This window comes from Oncorhynchus kisutch, linkage group LG11, assembly GCF_002021735.2.
Source record: "Oncorhynchus kisutch isolate 150728-3 linkage group LG11, Okis_V2, whole genome shotgun sequence".
NCBI classification, from domain to species: Eukaryota; Metazoa; Chordata; class Actinopteri; order Salmoniformes; family Salmonidae; genus Oncorhynchus; species Oncorhynchus kisutch.
Window position 1 is genome coordinate 79,298,575 of NC_034184.2, and position 21,548 is coordinate 79,320,122.

The following is a 21,548-nucleotide window of genomic DNA, read 5'->3' on the forward strand; positions in this document are numbered from 1 at the left end:
CCAACAACCTGTGGAATAGTTACAGGGGAGAGGAGGATGAATGAACCAATTGTAAACTGGGGATCATTAGGTGGCCTTGATGGTCAAATTGGGAATTTAGCCAGGACACCGGGGTTAACACCCCTACTCTTACAATAAGTGCCATGGGATCTTTAGTGACCTCAGAGTCCGGACACCCGTTTAACATCCCATCCGAAAGACAGCACCCTACACAGGGCAAAGTCCCCAATCACTGCCATGGGGCATTGACATATTTATGTTTTCGAAAGAGTGCCTACTACTGGCCCTCCAACACCACTTCCAGCAGCATCTGGTGTCCCATCCAGGGACCGACCAGGACCAACCCTGCCTAGCCTCAGAAGCAAGCCAGTTATGGGATGCAGAGTGGTATACTGCTGTCATAAAGATTAGCCGCCTGTTAGGCAGGGACCTGCGGAGAGTTTAGGGTCGTCCGGATCTATTGCACTTGGCACCCAGGAGAGTTTGATGTGAAATCTGTGGGTTTGACCCCTGAAAGGCTGAAATCACAGTGTGGCTCATAGTGTTCCTATGGCTGGGTCCATGAGTGGATTTCTGGCGGTGTGCAGGTTACACATTTATCCGGGTTAGGCGTATTTATTGAGCTTTTGGGCTGCCGTGGTTTCTTTCGATGAGGTGGTGCACAAATATTCATGATCAAGTCACAGCAGATGCCCTGTTGTTTTGGACTTGTGGTTCCTTGGACTTGGACTTGCAGTTCCAGACTCCTTGGGACTCTGTGTGAGCCTTTTTGTAACCGGTAGGATCTATGAACTTGGGACGGCATGGTCGATGTTAGGCAGCGTTTTGAGTTACAACAGTTCCCCTGTGAGATTGAGCCATGGGCTGCCTTGATGGTCGGCAGCGTGCAGAGTGCACATTTATCAGGGTTACCATGGTTCCCTGTGGGATTGAGCCTTGGGCTGCCATGTCAGCACGCGAGTAGACTGTTTACAGGTTACTACAGGTTCCCTGTGAGTACACCCTTTACAGGTTACTACAGGTTCCCTGTGAGTACACCCTTTACAGATTACTACAGGTTCCCTGTGAGAACACCCTTTACAGATTACTGCAGGTTCCCTGTGAGGACACCCTTTACAGGTTACTGCAGGTTCCCTGTGAGGACACCCTTTACAGGTTACTACAGGTTCCCTGTGAGGACACCCTTTACAGGTTACTGCAGGTTCCCTGTGAGGACACCCTTTACAGGTTACTGCAGGTTCCCTGTGAGGACACCCTTTACAGGTTACTACAGGTTCCCTGTGAGGACACCCTTTACAGGTTACTACAGGTTCCCTGTGAGGACACCCTTTACAGGTTACTACAGGTTCCCTGTGAGGACACCCTTTACAGGTTACTACAGGTTCCCTGTGAGGACACCCTTTCCAGGTTACTACAGGTTCCCTGTGAGGACACCCTTTACAGGTTACTACAGGTTCCCTGTGAGGACACCCTTTACAGGTTACTACAGGTTCCCTGTGAGGACACCCTTTACAGGTTACTACAGGTTCCCTGTGAGGACACCCTTTACAGGTTACTACAGGTTCCCTGTGAGGACACCCTTTACGGTTACTACAGGTTCCCTGTGAGGACACCCTTTACAGGTTACTACAGGTTCCCTGTGAAGACACCCTTTACAGATTACTACAGGTTCCCACTATGGACTCGGGCTGCAGTGGCTGTGTGTCATTGTGTTTAACCATGTTGCAGCAGGTTCCCTATATGTGGCTCTGACAGTTCAGGTAAGTATTAGTGAAAGATGTGGCTTCTATAAGCCCATTTTGGAGCCGGTGGTTGTGTGTGTGCTTGGGCTGCCGCGGACCTCCTAGTTTGGTATCTTCTGAGGAAATGAATGCGAGCCCCGGTATTATAACCAGTAAGGCGGGATGTCTGAGGGCAGGCTCTGCATTCATTGGCCCATTGGGCATGTTCTTCACGTGTATATGAATGGCCGTTGACTACCCATAGTGTGTTATACCTCGTTCCCTCCTTCAGGGAACAGTAGTTATTTTCATAACTGTACGTTTGTGGGTGTGTCAGTAAAACTACAGTACTCTATGTGCTTCCTGAAAGTGTCAGTTCTGAGTTTAAATACATCCAGTAGATAGATGTGTGTTTGTGAGGTGTAACGAGGCTGTTCTGGAATGGGGCCTACAGTGTGATTGGCAGCCCTGCTGTACTACTTCCTGTCAGCTGGAGGCACGTCCTGATTGACACAGGTTATTGACCGCTCTGGGTAAATCAGACTGTAAATTCTACGGACTGAGAGGATGGGAATGCGATGACCACATCGTTTTGGCTGGAAGTCAAGAGTCATTAGTCGTGAGTGGGGGTCGATGGGTTGTGTGTGTTAGGGTGGTGTACGACTGATAAGCACGGTGGAGATGTTTGCATTCGATTAAAACAGTGACCACTTCATAAGATGAACAGAGATTCACTGAGGTGTCATTCTCCTGATGTATACTATTCACTGATATTAACTGATTGATGAGTTGATAGGTGGGTTGATTTATTTGTTAAATGTTTGATTGATAGGTGAGTAGGTTGATTTGTTGGCTGGTAGATGGATGTATTGACTGGAGGAGGGGCTGATCGGGGTGTAGATACAGTAGTCTGGTGAATTTACTGATCACTGATTGGTTGATGGATGATTTGTCAGATAGATGTAAACAAACCCACAGCCAGGGCCACAGGAACAGTAGAGGGAGAAAGGGGATTTTGAAATGGTTGTGGAACCAGTGCTTGATGGCATTGGTTATTTTACTGGCTAATCTTGGCAACTTAGAACCAAAAATCTCACAGAAATGACTACATTTTATGTTATGTAGTCTGTCCACGAGAGATTATTGCATAGAACTGCCACAGATAAATTATTCAATAGACAATTCTGTCAAATCTATCAATCCATGTGTAAAATCGTCTACTTTACAATCAATAGATAGACAGACAGATGGATGATCTCCTTCTCGCCACAGGTCAGACGGTGTGTCAGGGAGGGGCGGAGCATCCGTGCTACAAGATGGCCTACTTCCGGGACATGACCAGCCGCGTTGCATTCTGGGAGGCCAGAAAGGCATGTGAAATGGACGGCGGGTCCCTGCTGAGCATAGAGAATGCCGCCGAGCAGAGGCACATAGAGCACCTGCTACAAGTCAGTGTGTGTGTGTGTGTGTGTGTGTGTGTGTGTGTGTGTGTGTGTGTGTGTGTGTGTGTGTGTGTGTGTGTGTGTGTGTGTGTGTGTGTGTTTGACAGTACAAATGACACCAAAAAACACCTCCGCAAAGTACTTCAATCATGAATATTGTAATATATTTATTATATGTAGTTGCAGTATAATATACATACAATATATATATATATATATATATACAATAATTATATATATATGATTTGTTACAGGAGCTTCGGACCTCCTCAACAGCGGGGACAGAAACAGGGACTGGAGCAGGTACCGGTAACGGAGGAATAGCAGACGGTGATTTCTGGATCGGGCTGACAAGGACAGATGGAGAGAACACACAGGAACAAGATCACTTCGCCTCCTGTCCCGACCTCTACCGCTGGACTGATGGGAGTGTGTCACAGTTCAGGTGTGTGTGTGTGTGTGTGTGTGTGTGTGTGTGTGTGTGTGTGTGTGTGTGTGTGTGTGTGTGTGTGTGTGTGTGTGTGTGTGTGTGTGTGTGTGTGTGTGTGTGTGTGTATGTGTGTGTCTAGTGGTTAGGATTCACCGCCGTGTTCTGGGTTCGATTCCTGGTCAGGAAACTACTACTTTATGGGCTCCTGAGTGGCTCAGCGGTCCAAGGCACTGCCTCTCAGTGCAAGAGGCGTCATTACAGTCCCTGGTTCAATTCCAGGCTGTATCACATCTGGCTGTAATTGGGGGTCCCATAGGGTGGTGCACAATTGGCCCAGCGTGTGTGTGTGAAAGGAACTGAGACTTTGACAAACCCTTATGTGGCGGTAGGCATGTGTGTGAAGGTCTTTACGTGTGTGTGTCAGGAAGTGGTATTTTGACGAGCCGTCGTGCGGAGGGGAGGCGTGTGTAGTGATGTACCACCAGCCCACAGCGCTCCACGGGCTGGGCGGAGCCTACATGTACCAGTGGAACGACGACAGGTGCAACATGAAGCACAACTTCATCTGCAAATACGAACCAGGTACGACTACACAGAATCACACCAGTATGACTACACAGAATCACACCGGTACGACTACACAGCATCACACCAGTACGACTACACAGAATCACACCGGTACGACTACACAGCATCACACCAGTACGACTACACAGAATCACACCGGTACGACTACACAGCATCACACCGGTACGACTACACAGCATCACACCAGTACGACTACAAAGAATCACACAGGTACGACTACACAGCATCACACAGGTACGACTACACAGATACGACTACACAGGTACGACTACACAGAATCACAGGTACGACTACACAGAATCACACAGGTACGACTACACAGCATCACACAGGTACGACTACACAGGTACGACTACACAGGTACGACTACACAGGTACGACTACACAGGTACGACTTTTATTTATTTATTTTTATTTTACCTTTATTTAACCAGGTAGGCTAGTTGAGAACACCTTTATTTAACCAGGTAGGCTAGTTGAGAACACCTTTATTTAACCAGGTAGGCAAGTTGAGAACAAGTTCTCATTTACAATTGCGACCTGGCCAAGATAAAGCAAAGCAGTTCGACAGATACAACGACACAGAGTTACACATGGAGTAAAACAAACATTCAGTCAATAATACAGTATAAACAAGTCTATATACAGTGTGAGCAAATAAGGTGAGAAGGGAGGTAAAGGCAAAAAAGGCCATGATGGCAAAGTAAATACAATATAGCAAGTAAAACACTGGAATGGTAGTTTTGCAATGGAAGAATGTGCAAAGTAGAAATAAAAATAATGGGGTGCAAAGGAGCAAAATAAATAAATCAATTAAATACAGTTGGGAAAGAGGTAGTTGTTTGGGCTAAATTATAGGTGGGCTATGTACAGGTGCAGTAATCTGTGAGCTGCTCTGACAGCTTGTGCTTAAAGCTAGTGAGGGAGATAAGTGTTTCCAGTTTCAGAGATTTTTGTAGTTCGTTCCAGTCATTGGCAGCAGAGAACTGGAAGGAGAGGCGGCCAAAGAAAGAATTGGTTTTGGGGGTGACTAGAGAGATATACCTGCTGGAGCGTGTGCTACAGGTGGGAGATGCTATGGTGACCAGCGAGCTGAGATAAGGGGGGACTTTACCTAGCAGGGTCTTGTAGATGACATGGAGCCAGTGGGTTTGGCAACGAGTATGAAGTGAGGGCCAGCCAACGAGAGCGTACAGGTCGCAATGGTGGGAAGTATATGGGGCTTTGGTGACAAAACGGATTGCACTGTGATAGACTGCATCCAATTTGTTGAGTAGGGTATTGGAGGCTATTTTGTAAATGACATCGCCAAAGTCGAGGATTGGTAGGATGGTCAGTTTTACAAGGGTATGTTTGGCAGCATGAGGGAAGGATGCTTTGTTGCGAAATAGGAAGCCAATTCTAGATTTAACTTTGGATTGGAGATGTTTGATAGGGGTCTGGAAGGAGAGTTTACAGTCTAACCAGACACCTAAGTATTTGTAGTTGTCCACATATTCTAAGTCAGAGCCGTCCAGAGTAGTGATGTTGGACAGGCGGGTAGGTGCAGGTAGCGATCGGTTGAAGAGCATGCATTTAGTTTTACTTGTATTTAAGAGCAATTGGAGGCCACGGAAGGAGAGTTGTATGGCATTGAAGCTTGCCTGGAGGGTTGTTAACACAGTGTCCAAAGAAGGGCCAGAAGTATACAGAATGGTGTCATTTGCGTAGAGGTGGATCAGAGACTCACCAGCAGCAAGAGCGACCTCATTGATGTATACAGAGAAGAGAGTCGGTCCAAGAATTGAACCCTGTGGCACCCCCATAGAGACTGCCAGAGGTCCGGACAGCAGACCCTCTGATTTGACACACTGAACTCTATCAGAGAAGTAGTTGGTGAACCAGGCAAGGCAATCATTTGAGAAACCAAGGCTGTCGAGTCTGCCGATGAGGATGTGGTGATTGACAGAGTCGAAAGCCTTGGCCAGATCAATGAATACGGCTGCACAGTAATGTTTCTTATCGATGGCGGTTAAGATATCGTTTAGGACCTTAAGCGTGGCTGAGGTGCACCCATGACCAGCTCTGAAACCAGATTGCATAGCAGAGAAGGTATGGTGAGATTCGAAATGGTCGGTAATCTGTTTGTTGACTTGGCTTTCGAAGACCTTAGAAAGGCATGGTAGGATAGATATAGGTCTGTAGCAGTTTGGGTCATCCACCTTTGAAGAGGGGGATGACTGCAGCTGCTTTCCAATCTTTGGGAAACTCAGACGACACGAAAGAGAGGTTGAACAGGCTAGTAATAGGGGTGGCAACAATTTCGGCAGATAATTTTAGAAAGAAAGGGTCCAGATTGTCTAGCCCGGCTGATTTGTAGGGGTCCAGATTTTGCAGCTCTTTCAGAACATCAGCTGAACGGATTTGGGAGAAGGAGAAATGGGGAAGGCTTGGGCGAGTTGCTGTTGGGGGTGCAGTGCTGTTGACCGGGGTAGGAGTAGCCAGGTGTAAAGCATGGCCAGCCGTAGAAAAATGCTTATTGAAATTCTCAATTATGGTGGATTTATCAGTGGTGACAGTGTTTCCTATCTTCAGTGCAGTGGGCAGCTGGGAGGAGGTGTTCTTATACTCCATGGACTTTACAGTGTCCCAGAACTTTTTTGAGTTAGTGTTGCAGGAAGCAAATTTCTGCTTGAAAAAGCTAGCCTTGGCTTTTCTAACTGCCTGTGTATAATGGTTTCTAGCTTCCCTGAACAGCTTCATATCACGGGGGCTGTTCGATGCTAATGCAGAACGCCATAGGATGTTTTTGTGTTGGTTAAGGGCAGTCAGGTCTGGGGAGAACCAAGGGCTATATCTGTTCCTGGTTCTAAATTTCTTGAATGGGGCATTTTTAAAAAAAAAAAATTAAATATCCAGGCATCCTCTACTGACGGGATGAGATCAATATCCTTCCAGGATACCCCGGCCAGGTCGATTAGAAAGGCCTGCTCGCTGAAGTGTTTCAGGGAGCATTTTACAGTGATGAGTGGAGGTCGTTTGACTGCTGACCCATTACGGATGCAGGCAATGAGGCAGTGATGGCTGAGATCTTGGTTGAAGACAGCAGAGGTGTATTTAGAGGGCAAGTTGGTTAGGATGATATCTATGAGGGTGCCCGTGTTTAAGGCTTTGGGGAGGTACCTGGTAGGTTCATTGATAATTTCTGTGAGATTGAGGGCATCAAGTTTAGATTGTAGGATGGCTGGGGTGTTAAGCATATTCCAGTTTAGGTTGCCTAGCAGCATGAGCTCTGAAGATAGATGGGGGGCAATCAGTTCACATATGGTGTCCAGAGCACAGCTGGGGGCAGAGGGTGGTCTATAGCAGGCAGCAACGGTGAGAGACTTGTTTTTAGAGAGGTGGATTTTTAAAAGTAGAAGTTCAAATTGTTTGGTTACAGACCTGGATAGTAGGACAGAACTCTGCAGGCTATCTTTGCAGTAGATTGCAACACCGCCCCCTTTGGCAGTTCTATCTTGTCTGAAAATTTTGTAGTTTGGGATTCAAATTTCAGAATTTTTGGTGGTCTTCCTAAGCCAGGATTCAGACACAGCTACAACATCCGGGTTGGCAGAGTGTGCTAAAGCAGTGAATAGAAAAAACTTAGGGAGGAGGCTTCTAATGTTAACATGCATGAAACCAAGGCTATTACGGTTACAGAAGTCGTCAAAAGAGAGCGCCTGGGGAATAGGAGTGGAGCTAGGCACTGCAGGGCCTGGATTCACCTCTACATCGCCAGAGGAACATAGGAGGAGTAGAATAAGGGTGTGGCTAAAAGCAATAAGAATTGGTCGTCTAGAACGTCTGGAACATAGAGTAAAAGGAGGTTTCTGGGTGCGATAAAATAGCATCAAGGTATAATGTACAGACAAAGGTATGGTAGGATGTGAATACAGTGGAGGTAAACCTAGGTATTGAGTGATGAAGAGAGAGATGTTGTCTCTAGAAACATCATTGAAACCTGGAGATGTCATTGCATGTGTGGGTGGTGGAACTAATAGGTTGGATAAGGTATAGTGAGCAGGACTAGAGGCTCTACAGTGAAATAAGCCAATAAACACTAACCAGAACAGCAATGGACAAGGCATATTGACATTAAGGAGAGGCATGCTTAGTCGAGTGATCAGAAGGGTCCGGTGAGTGGAGAGGTTGGTTGGGGGTCACGGCGATTTAGACAGCTAGCCAGGTTATCGGTAGCAAGCTAGCATAGGATGGAGGTCTGTTATTAGCCACCTCTTGCGTTCCGTCAGTAGATTAGTGGGGTTCCGTGTGGTAGAGGGGATTCATCCCAAATCACACAACAACAACAAAAATAAAAACAATAGATATAGTTATAGAGGCCCAAGAAGACCACATAATAACAATAAAAATAAATAAATAAATTGTCCGATTGTCTATTCAGATAGCAGCCGGTAAGACAGCTAACGGTTAGCAGGCAGCAGATGGGCGTTCAGGTAACGTCGCGACGGAGGACCCAGCCGGAGAACTCCTTCGGGTAGATAACGTCGGCAGTCCAGTTGTGAAGGCCCGGTGGGGCTCCGCGTAGGCAGTAAAACGGGTCCGGATAGGTGACTGCAGCCCAGGAGTGATTGATGGAACTCAGGAGTGATCGACGGAGCTGGCTAGCTCAGGAATAATTGATGTTTGCTCCGGAATCGATGAAAGCCGATAGTCACACGGATAGCAGCTAGCTAGCTGTGAGATCCAGGTATGAATGTCCAGAGAGCGGTTGAAATCCAGGGACACGGAGAGAAAAATTGGTCCGGTATGTTCCGCTCCGAGCCGCGCTGGGCTGCGCCGCACAAAACTGGCGATAGATTTTCGAGCTAAAGGATAGCTGATGACCACAAACCGTGGTTAGCTGAATACTAACAATTTGCCAGTAAAGAAGCTAACTAGCTTCTGAACTAGCTTCTGATTAGCTTCTGGATTAGCTTCTGGGCTAGCTTCTGGCTAGCTCCTGGCTAGCTCCTGGCTAGCTTCTGGCTAGTTTCTGGCTAGCTTCTTGGAGTTTCTGGCTAGCTTCTTGGAGTTTCTGGCTAGCTTCTTGGAGGATTACAGATATGAGGTAAATAATACTTTTTTATAAATATAAATTGGTGAGGCGGGTTGCAGGAGAGTGTTTTGAAGATGAGTTGAAAAAGTTGTAAATATATATATACGGGACACGACAAGACGAGGACAAAAGACGTCTGAACTGCTATGCCATCTTGGATCAGCATCACACCAGTACGACTACACAGCATCACACAGGTATGACTACACAGGTATGACTACACAGCATCACACCAGTACGACTACACAGCATCACACAGGTACGACTACACAGGTATGACTACACAGCATCACACAGGTATGACCACACAGGTATGACTACACAGGTATGACTACACAGCATCACACAGGTACGACTACAAAGACTCACACCGGTACGACTACACAGCATCACACCAGTACGACTACACAGCATCACACAGGTACGACTACACAGGTATGACTACACAGCATCACACAGGTATGACCACACAGGTATGACTACACAGGTATGACTACACAGCATCACACAGGTACGACTACAAAGACTCACACCGGTACGACTACACAGCATCACACCAGTACGACTACACAGCATCACACAGGTACGACTATACAGAATCACACAGGTACAACTACACAGCATCACACAGGTATGACTACACAGGTATGACTACACAGCATCACACAGGTATGACTACACAGGTACGACTACACAGAATCACACCGGTACGACTACACAGCATCACACAGGTATGACTACACAGGTATGACTACACAGCATCACACAGGTATGACTACACAGGTATGACTACACAGCATCACACAGGTATGACTACACAGGTATGACCACAGCATCACACAGGTATGACTACACAGGTATGACTACACAGCATCACTCAGGTATGACTACACAGCATCACACAGGTACGACTACACAGCATCACACCGGTATGACTACACAGCATCACACCGGTATGACTACACAGCATCACACAGGTATGACTACACAGCATCACACAGGTATGACTACACAGCATCACACAGGTATGACTACACAGCATCACACAGGTATGACTACACAGCATCACACAGGTATGACTACACAGGTACGACTACACAGCATCACACAGGTATGACTACACAGCATCACACAGGTATGACTACACAGCATCACACAGGTATGACTACACAGCATCACACAGGTATGACTACACAGGTACGACTACACAGGTACGACTACACAGGTACGACTACACAGCATCACACAGGTATGACTACACAGCATCACACAGGTATGACTACACAGGTACGACTACACAGCATCACACAGGTATGACTACACAGGTACGACTACACAGCATCACACAGGTATGCCAACGTCACGGCAGATGAGTTGTGTCTTGGGGAGTGTTCCTTATGTCTGCCTCTAAGAGCTGTTTCTGTTGTTGTGCTTTTACCTGCTACAACATTACACGAACAGAAATGCATATCGGTTTTGTTAAATCCCGTTTTTTTCCCCGGATTCTGATCTTGATCCAGAGAGCCATCTGGTGAAGGAGCAGGGGGACAGGCCTGGAGCTCGTGACCCAGGTGAGGGAACACATAATGGAGCATAGCCCAGCAACAGCAACCCCTCTCCTGGAGATCTGACTCGGTTTGCTGTTGGATATCCCTGTTTGATCTAGTGTCTGTCTCTCTGTTCCAGATGTGACGGTGGCACAGACAATAGAGGTCAAACAGGCTGGTCCCAGTGAGGAGGATAGCGCCTCACACGTAGTCATAGCCGGACCAGGTGAGACAAGTGGAGATGAGACAGGTGTATGGCAGAACTCCAGAGGGTGAGACAGGTCTTGATGAGACAGGTAAATTGATGAAATAGCCTGTCTGTCTGAGGGGCCGTCTCTGCCCTCCTTCTGCAGGGATGTTTCTGGTCTATGTGATCATCCCCACCATCCCTCTGTTGCTGCTCATCCTGGTGGCTTCTGGGACTTGCTGTTTCCAGATGTTCAGCAAGAGGTGAGACACGGCACACCACCGCAACCACAAAAACAACAACTCCCTACCTTAACGACACAGCTGAACACACCAAGTCCACCCAGTTGAATCAGTACTGCATTACCCATACACATCCAACTGATTGACCACTCTGTGATTCTCATACAACTAAGGCTTTCACAAGTACCATATAAACCGTTTAACCATATGGTTATGGACGAAGACCGTCATAAAAATATTTTTGGGAACGAACAGATGACTGAAGACGGGATGGCCAGGCATTCGTGCGGTTGAGGCCGTTTCGGCCATAACATGGACTCTTAATAATAACGTGATTAAACTTGATCCTTGATGAAACAAGCCATGGAGTCTTTGGTTGTCTAGGTAACGCCACCCCATAATGCAGCAGCGGCACACACAGAAATAGAATGAATAGAACGGGCTTGGAACCACTAACCCTGGCAATTTGACTGGTAAACCCATGGGTACACTCGCAATGGCTACCTGGTATTGTGATGCAAACATTTCCATGGTAATGTAGAATGTTCATTGATCAAATGATGTAATAACTGATGTGGCTCAGGCAATGGAATGTTTTTTGTTTATCATGTCAGTTGAGTTGAATCAACAATCACAGCACATATTTTAGCAGATGTTTTACTTCCTGCTTTGCTACAGTATGGGATAAACTTGCGATGGCCGCCAGTCCACCCGTTATAAAATCATTGACTTGAACGGGCATGCCAGTTCTATCCACTCCATTTCTATGGCAGCACATGCAGTCAGGAGCGGAGGAGATGTGCGTACCCCTCAAAAAATAAGGGCTGTGTTGACCAATTACCATCATTTTAAATTCCATGACCATCCCAGCCATAAATATAACCAATCATTCACTATCCTCATAGTACTCACACACTGTCCTCTCTTTCTCTCTCTTCCTATCACACACTGTCCTCTCTTTCTCTCTCTTCCTATCACACACTGTCCTCTCTCTTTCTCTCTTCCTATCACACACTGTCCTCTCTTTCTCTCTCTTCCTATCACACACTGTCCTCTCTTTCTCTCTCTTCCGATCACACACTGTCCTCTCTCTTTCTCTCTTCCTATCACACACTGTCCTCTCTCTCTCTCTATCTCTCTCTCTCTCTCTCTCTCTCTCTCTCTCTCTCTTCCTATCACACACTGTCCTCTCTTTCTCTCTCTTCCTATCACACACTGTCCTCTCTCTTTCTCTCTTCCTATCACACACTGTCCTCTCTCTCTCTCTCTCTCTCTCTCTTCCTATCACACACTGTCCTCTCTCTTTTCTCTTCCTATCCCACACTGTCCTCTCTCTCTCTTCCTATCACACACTGTCCTCTCTCTCTCTCTCTTCCTATCACACACTGTCCTCTCTCTCTCTTTCTCTTCCTATCCCACACTGTCCTCTCTCTCTCTCTCTCTCTCTCTCTCTTCCTATCACATACTGTCCTCTCTCTCTTTCTCTCTTCCTATCACTCACTGTCCTCTCTCTCTCTTCCTATCACTCACTGTCCTCTCCCTCTCTCTCTCTCTCTCTCTTCCTATCACTCACTGTCCTCTCTCTCTTTCTCTATCTTCCTATCACACACTGTCCTCTCTTTCTCTCTCTTCCTATCACACACTGTCCTCTCTTTCTCTCTCTTCCTATCACACACTGTCCTCTCTCTTTCTCTCTTCCTATCACACACTGTCCTCTCTCTCTTTCTCTCTCTTCCTACCACACACTGTCCTCGCTCTTTCTCTCTTCCTATCACACACTGTCCTCTCTCTCTTTCTCTCTCTTCCTACCACACACTGTCCTCTCTCTCTCTCTTCCTATCACACACTGTCCTCTCTCTCTCTCTTCCTATCACACACTGTCCTCTCTCTCTCTCTCTCTCTCTCTCTCTCTCTCTCTCTCTCTCTCTCTCTTCCTATCACACACTGTCCTCTCTCTTTTTCTCTTCCTATCCCACACTGTCCTCTCTCTCTCTTCCTATCACACACTGTCCTCTCTCTCTCTCTCTCTTCCTATCACACACTGTCGTCTCTCTCTTTTCTCTTCCTATCCCACACTGTCCTCTCTCTCTCTCTCTCTCTCTCTCTCTCTCTCTTCCTATCACATACTGTCTTCTCTCTCTTTCTCTCTTCCTATCACTCACTGTCCTCTCTCTCTCTCTCTTCCTATCACTCACTGTCCTCTCCCTCTCTCTCTCTCTCTCTTCCTATCACTCACTGTCCTCTTTCTCTATCTTCCTATCACACACTGTCCTCTCTTTCTCTCTCTTCCTATCACACACTGTCCTCTCTTTCTCTCTCTTCCTATCACACACTGTCCTCTCTCTTTCTCTCTACCTATCACACACTGTCCTCTCTCTCTTTCTCTCTCTTCCTACCACACACTGTCCTCTCTCTTTCTCTCTTCCTATCACACACTGTCCTCTCTCTCTTTCTCTCTCTTCCTACCACACACTGTCCTCTCTCTCTCTCTTCCTATCACACACTGTCCTCTCTCTCTCTCTTCCTATCACACACTGTCCTCTCTCTCCTTTTCTCTTCCTATCCCACACTGCCCTCTCTCTCTCTCTCTCTCTCTCTCTCTCTTCCTATCACAAACTGTCCTCTCTCTCTTTCTCTCTTCCTATCACTCACTGTCCTCTCTCTCTCTCTCTTCCTATCACTCACTGTCCTCTCTCTCTCTCTCTTCCTATCACTCACTGTCATCTCTCTCTTTCTCTTGCTATCCCACACGGTCCCCTCTCTCTCTCTCTCTTCCTATCACTCACTGTCCTCTCTCTCTTTCTCTCTTCCTATCACTCACTGTCCTCTCTCTCTTTCTCTCTTCCTATCACTCACTGTCCTCTCTCTCTCTCTTCCTATCACTCACTGTCCTCTCTCTCCTTCTCTTCCTATCCCACACTGACCTCTCTCTCTTTCTCTCTTCCTATCACTCACTGTCCTCTCTCTCTTTCTCTCTTCCTATCACTCACTGTTCTCTCTCTCTCTCTTCCTATCACTCACTGTCCTCTCTCTCTCTCTCTCTTCCTATCACTCACTGTCCCCCCCCTCTCTCTCTCTCTTCCTATCACTCACTGTCCTCTCTCTCTCTTCCTATCACTCACTGTCCTCTCTATCTCTTCCTATCACTCACTGTCCTCTCTCTCTTCCTATCACTCACTGTCCTCTCTCTCTTCCTATCACTCACTGTCCTCTCTCTCTCTCTCTCTCTCTCTCTCTCTCTCTCTCTCTCTTCCTATCACTCACTGTCCTCTCTTCCTATCACTCCCTGTCCTCTCTCTCTCTCTCTTCCTATCACTCACTGTCCTCTCTCTCTCTTCCTATCACTCACTGTCCTCTCTCTCTTCCTATCACTCACTGTCCTCTCTCTCTCTCTTCCTATCACTTACTGTCCTCTCTCTCTCTCTTCCTATCACTCACTGTCCTCTCTCTCTCTTCCTATCACTCACTGTCCTCTCTCTCTTTCTCTTCCTATCCCACACTGACCTCTCTCTCTTTCTCTCTTCCTATCACTCACTGTCCTCTCTCTCTTTCTCTCTTCCTATCACTCACTGTTCTCTCTCTCTCTCTTCCTATCACTCACTGTCCTCTCTCTCTCTCTTCCTATCACTCACTGTCCTCTCTCTCTCTCTCTATCACTCACTGTCCTCTCTCTCTCTCTTCCTATCACTCACTGTCCTCTCTATCTCTTCCTATCACTCACTGTCCTCTCTCTCTTCCTATCACTCACTGTCCTCTCTCTCTCTCTCTTCCTATCACTCACTGTCCTCTCTTCCTATCACTCCCTGTCCTCTCTCTCTCTCTCTTCCTATCCCACACGGTCCTCTCTCTCTCTCTTCCTATCCCACACGGTCCTCTCTCTCTCTCTCTTCCTATCACTCACTGTCCTCTCTCTCTCTCTCTCTCTCTCTCCCTATCCCACACGGTCCTCTCTCTCTCGCTCTCTCTCTTCCTATCGTACACTCCCTCTTTCTTTAAAAAAAACTTGAATTGGCACATTCTCAAAATTAATCAGACAATCAACTGAACCCTGACAAACCCCCCCGTTCATCCTCTAATGGTTGGGTCCAACCCCCCGTCTCTATGTTGTGATGGATGGGTCTGGGCTGTAAGTGTTTGGTAAGAACAGTGCTTACTCAGTCATAATCACTGGGATAACACAGGGACGCCTTGTTAGAGGGATTCAGCATAACCACTGGCACGGCCTGCTGTAATCACTTATTATTGTGAGTGTGTGTAGGTGGTGTGTGTGTATGTTACCCTGGCAACAGATACAGTCTGTGATTTCTGGGTCGATAGTATCCCTACAATAACCAAAGTTATCGGGGCGGCAGGGTAGCCTAGTAGTTAGAGCGTTGAACTAGCAACCGAAAGGTTGAACAGTTAACCCACTGTTCCTAGGCCGTCATTGAAAATAAGAATTTGTTCTTAACTGACTTGCCTAGTTAAATAAAGTACAGCTACACATTCACACACGCTCTATCTGAGGCTAACCTTTCTGGTTTTTATGAGTCCGTCTAAAATCTGGGCCAGATCCAGCACTTTTCAGCCAGTTACCTGACATGATAGAGGACAGCTTTACAATGCTGGAGATTGGGATGCATGGACATACACCACAGCACACTCCCAACTCTCTTCATTCTGCCATGGCCAACTACTACCTAGTTAGCTTTATGTATCCAGTTTAGTATCTCTGTCCCGTCTGAGTGATGTGGTTTAATTGATCCAGTTTAGTATCTCTGTCCCGTCTGAGTGATGTGGTTTAATTGATCCAGTTTAGTATCTCTGTCCCGTCTGAGTGATGTGGTTTAATTGATCCAGTTTAGTATCTCTGTCCCGTCTGAGTGATGTGGTTTAATTGATCCAGTTTAGTATCTCTGTCCCGTCTGAGTGATGTGGTTTAATTGATCCAGTTTAGTATCTCTGTCCCGTCTGAGTGATGTGGTTTAATTGATCCAGTTTAGTATCTCTGTCCCGTCTGAGTGATGTGGTTTAATTGATCCAGTTTAGTATCTCTGTCCCGTCTGAGTGATGTGGTTTAATTGATCCAGTTTAGTATCTCTGTCCCGTCTGAGTGATGTGGTTTAATTGATCCAGTTTAGTATCTCTGTCCCGTCTGAGTGATGTGGTTTAATTGATCCAGTTTAGTATCTCTGTCCCGTCTGAGTGATGTGGTTTAATTGATCCAGTTTAGTATCTCTGTCCCGTCTCAATGATGTGGTTTTAGCATATTTTCCGGGGGAGGGGTGGGGGGGGGGGATCTCCTGAGGGACCAGTTAATCATGCCTCTGACTCCCGTCCACCACTGTAAAACTCTTCCTGGAACAATTCCAAAGCCATCTGGGTAATTTAGATTTGCCCCGAACGCTTACAAGTCCCTCCTTTACACCTGGTGACAATTGTGTTTTTACAACACGACAAAACATGATCTGAGGCAACATGAGCAATGAAGTGTTATGAGAGGCAAGGAGAGAGTCGTATTACTGGGTATGGCTGGTACTGAAGTGTTTGTGTGAGCAACAGATGTTTTACATACGCACATTCCTACACATTCACACACACCTATGCATGCACACACGCACACTCACACACAGTAGGATTCATCTGTAGTTCTGCTATTCTACTTTAGTTTGTCCTGTTATTGTTTCTCTTAACCTATTTATAAAATGTTTTTGATTTACTAAAGCAAACCGGGGACCAAAACCAGTGTTAACCAATCAACACTCTGGATATCCAAGACCCCTAAGACGGACAGCATGGAAGTATGAACGACATGTGACGTCACAAACAAGATCCTCGGAATGAACCGAACCAACAGAATGATAAAGCCTCTCCTCTGATACTATCCCCTGTTCCAAATACCTCTAACCATTCACCTCAACCAATGACCAGCTCTCGTCTTCCACATGTCTTTTGTCCAGTTTCTTCATGTCTCCACCACTCCTCCTCTCCACCACCCCATCCTCCTCTCCACCACCCCATCCTCCTCCTCTCCACCCCATCCTACTCTCCACCACCCCATCCTCCTCTCCACCACCCCATCCTCCTCCTCTCCACCCCATCCTACTCTCCACCACCCCATCCTACTCTCCACCACCCCATCCTCCTCTCCACCACCCCATCCTCCTCCTCTCCACCCCATCCTACTCTCCACCACCCCATCCTACTCTCCACCACCCCATCCTCCTCCTCTCCACCCCATCCTACTCTCCACCACCCCATCCTACTCTCCACCACCCCAACCCCCTTCTCCCTACCACCCCATCCTCATCCTCTCCACCACCCCATCCTACTCTCCACCACCCCATCCTCCTCTCCACCACCCCATCCTCCTCTCCACCACCCCATCCTCCTCTCCACCACCCCATCCTCCTCTCCACCACCCCATCCTACTCCCCTCCACCCCATCCTACTCCCCTCCACCCCATCCTCCTCCCCTCCACCCCATCCTCCTCTCCTCCACTCCTCCCCTCCACCCCATCCTCCTCCCCTCCACCCTACCCATCCTCTCCTCCACTCCTCCCTTCCACCCCATCCTCCTCCCCTCCACCCTACCCCACCTCTCCACCACTCCTCCCCTCCACCCTACCCATCCTCTCCTCCACCCCATCCTTCTCTCCACCCCTCCCATTCTCCTCTCCACCCCCCCATTCTCCTCTCCACCCCTCATCCTGTCCTCCTCTCCACCCCACCTCCCCCTCTCCTCGCCCGTCCTTTCCTCCTCTCCTCCCATTTCCTCCTCTACACCCCTCCTCCCATCTCCCTACCCACCCCCCCCATCCTGTCTTCCTGCTAATGTGTTATAGAAAACAAAGTGAAACTAGGTAATGGATCATTTGGCAGTCCTGTACCTCTCTGATATCAACACTACAGTGATGCCGTTTCCTGTTGCCATGGAGTTATGTTACCGATGTGTGTGTGTGAGCATGCTACTGTGTGTGTACACTAATGTGCGTGTGCACAAGCATGCGTGTGTTGCACTAATTTGTCCCAAACATAAGAAAGTCATTAAGTATCAGTATTTAAGTGTGGTGTGAGGGGGGACCCTGATAAAACAAGGAATTTAACCATCCCCTGTAACCAGGAATAGGGTCAGAACCACTTAATATCACACAGATTGACTCCTGAACAGCAGCACTACACGCACACAGGGAAAGAGATTGGGGAGAGAGGAGGGAGAGGGGGGAGGGAGAGGGGTTGAGAGGAGGGAGAGGAGGGAGAGGGAGGGAGAGGGGGGTGAGAGGAGGGAGAGGGGTTGAGAGGAGGGAGAGGGGGGTGAGAAGAGGGAGAGGGGGGTAAGAAGAGGGAGAGGGGTTGAGAGGAGGGAGAGAGGAGGGAGAGGGGGGTGAGAGGAGGGAGAGGGGTTGAGAGGAGGGAGTGGGGGGTGAGAGGAGGGAGAGGGGTTGAGAGGAGGGTGAGAGGAGGGAGAGGGGTTGAGAGGAGGTAAAGTGTGACGAGGGTGGAAAAGAGAAAAATAAGGGAAAGAGAATGAAAGGATTAAAAACAGGGAAAGAGATGGGGAATAGGGAAATAAGGCTTTCATGGAAATTGAAGTTTGTTATTTGATCTGCTTGCCATGGTTCAGGTTTAGTACTAGTTTAACTCTCTGTTCCCTCACTAGGGAGTTATGTCCCAGGCAGGATCAATCACTCAGCTAAATTACTAAAACCCTATTTCCTAGTTATTATAGAGAAACATCCAGAGGGAGATTATCAAAGTTTACCATAATGACTTTCTGTTTGGTATTTGGTATTTTATTAGGATGCCCATTAGCTGTTGTGAAAGCAGCAGCTACTCTTCCTGGGGTCCACACAGACAAGAACAACTCAAGGACACACGTAGCCTAGTGGTTAGAGGGTTGGCCTAGTAACTGAAAGGTTGCAAGTTCAAATCCCTGAGCTGAACAAGGCAGGTAACCCCCTATTCCTGGGCTGTTATTGAAAATAAGAATTTGTTCTTAACTGACTTTCCTAGTTAAATAAAGATAAATTAAAATAAATATCAATACATACACACAACTAACTAGCTCAAGTTTGGATTGACATGTAGGCTACTATGTGAAGGTATAATGCTATTTCTTATCCACACAATTTGCTTGGAGAGGTTGCTTTCAAGATGCGGACCAACGCTAGTGAACACTACACAAGGGGTTTTTCCGAATCAAATTCAAGGTACAATGCCAGTGACTATCACATGGATGACACAGTCAATATTTCTCCAATATATATATCACACTGCATACTACTATATGTGCATGGTCACGTGGTCTACAATCCTATGTTTCATTTTCTGCATAATCTTTGCCTAATGTGATTGAGAGTATCAACTTGGCTAATATTGATACATGCCACATATTTTAATGTATACTCAAACATGTCCTATGTTATTGTTTTTATATGATGCATATATGAGCGTGGTATCCTCTTAATGTTAAACACACGTGTAGCACGCTCAACCATTGAAAGAGGTTGTAGGAAAGGAATTATGTAAATGTCAGTGTGTATTGGGGGGAGAGTGTTGTACATGAGGTTCTAAGCTGCCTAGAAACACACAGTGCTGCTGTGTATGTATATATATATACACACACACACACACACACACACACACACTACCGTCCAAAAGTTTGGAGTCACTTAGAAATGCCCTTGTTTTTGAAAGAAAAGCACATTTTGTTGTCCATTAAAATAACATCAAATTGATCAGAAATACAGTGTAGACATTGTTAATGTTGTAAATGACTATTGTAGCTGGAAACGGCTGTTTTTTTAAGGAATATCTACATAGGTGTACAGAGGCCCATTATCAGCAACCATCACTCCTGTGTTCCAATGGCACGTTGTGTTAGCTAATCCAGCATTAGCTAGGCCAGCATCCCGGAGTCGCCTCTTCACTGTTGACGTTGAGACTGGTGTTTTGAGGGTACTATTTAATGAAGCTGCCAGTTGAAGACTTGTGAGGCATCTGTTTCTCAAACTAGACACTCTAATGTACTTGTCCTCTTGCTCAGTTGTGCACCAGGGCCTCCCACTCCTCTTTCTATTCTGGTTAGGGCCTGTTTGCACTGTTCTGTGAAGGGAGTAGGACACAGCGTTGTATGAGATCTTCAGTTTCTTGGCCATTTCTCGCATGGAACAGCCCTCATTTCTCAGAACAAGAATAAACTGATGAGCTTCAGAAGAATGTTCTTTGTTTCTGGCCAGTTTGAGCCTGTAATCGAACCCCAGATACTCAACTAGTCTAAACAAGGACCGTTTTATTTAGTTACAGTTTTCAGCTGTGCTAACACAATTGCAAAAGGGTTTTCTAATGATCAATTAGCCTTTTAAAATGAAAAACTTAATGGGCCTCTGTACACCTATGTAGATATTCCGTTTCCAGCTACAATAGTCATTTACAATATTAACAATGTCTACACTGTATTTCTGATCAATTTGATGTTATTTGAATGGACAAAAAATGTGTTTGTCTTTCAAAAACAAGGACATTTCTAAGTGACTCCAAACTTTTGGACGGTAGTGTATATATGAGACTAGGTTCTGGTAATGATTTGCTACGTACTGGGGCCTGTGTGTGAATGGGATGTAAAGAAGTGATGTGTTCTGTACCCAGCGTTGTGATACAGCCACTGTGCTGCTAGCATGAGTACCCACAGCCACAGATGAAAACACATGGGTTCATAAAGAGACATTTCATCCATAACTTGTTTTGTGGAGAGATAATTCAATTAAAGGCTTTATGTGATTCAGTGACATCTGCGCTTAATTGTTTACTTGCCATTCTGAGACATGACACACACAAACTTGAAGGTTCTGGTAATTATAGCTTTGAGTAATCACTGCATTTTGAAGCTCAGGGTAGGATTATAAGGAAATATAGTCTCTACCCATTTGAGGTTCTTTAGAAACACACACACACACACACACACACACGTGTGTGTCCTAGTCTAGTACTTCGGAAGAGTGATTAGTCAGCCAATTAAACAAATCAGTCCTCTGCTTTAACAAGAGCGCACACACAAACTTCAAGGTTCTGGTAATTATAGATTTGACTAATCACTACATTTTGAAGCTTGGGGTAGGATTAAGCAAATATAACCTCTACACATTTGAGGTTCTTTAGAAACACACACACACTGTGTTTAAATAGTATAAACATTACTAACAAGTCTGATGGTACTCCTAACAGTAGCACATACAGGGCTGGATGGAGAGGCTCAGTAAACTACCTCTTCATTCAGAACATATTCATGACTCAATAACTCACACACACAGACAGACAGACAGACAGACAGACAGA

The 21,548-nt window shown here is 46.5% G+C and overlaps 1 protein-coding gene across 1 annotated transcript in view; it reads left to right on the top strand.

Annotated features, from left to right (window-relative positions):
* LOC109900116 (chondrolectin) overlaps positions 1-17,274 on the top strand; it is a 35,385-nt gene extending 18,111 nt beyond the window's left edge. The window contains exons 2-8 of the mRNA XM_031835164.1: positions 2,994-3,169; positions 3,418-3,608; positions 4,018-4,175; positions 10,779-10,829; positions 10,945-11,031; positions 11,159-11,255; positions 16,939-17,274. Of these exons, the coding sequence (XP_031691024.1) occupies positions 2,994-3,169; positions 3,418-3,608; positions 4,018-4,175; positions 10,779-10,829; positions 10,945-11,031; positions 11,159-11,255; positions 16,939-17,020 (842 nt within the window). The 3' untranslated portion in view covers positions 17,021-17,274. The remainder of the gene's footprint in view (positions 1-2,993; positions 3,170-3,417; positions 3,609-4,017; positions 4,176-10,778; positions 10,830-10,944; positions 11,032-11,158; positions 11,256-16,938) is intronic.
* Positions 17,275-21,548: the final 4,274 nt, after the last annotated feature.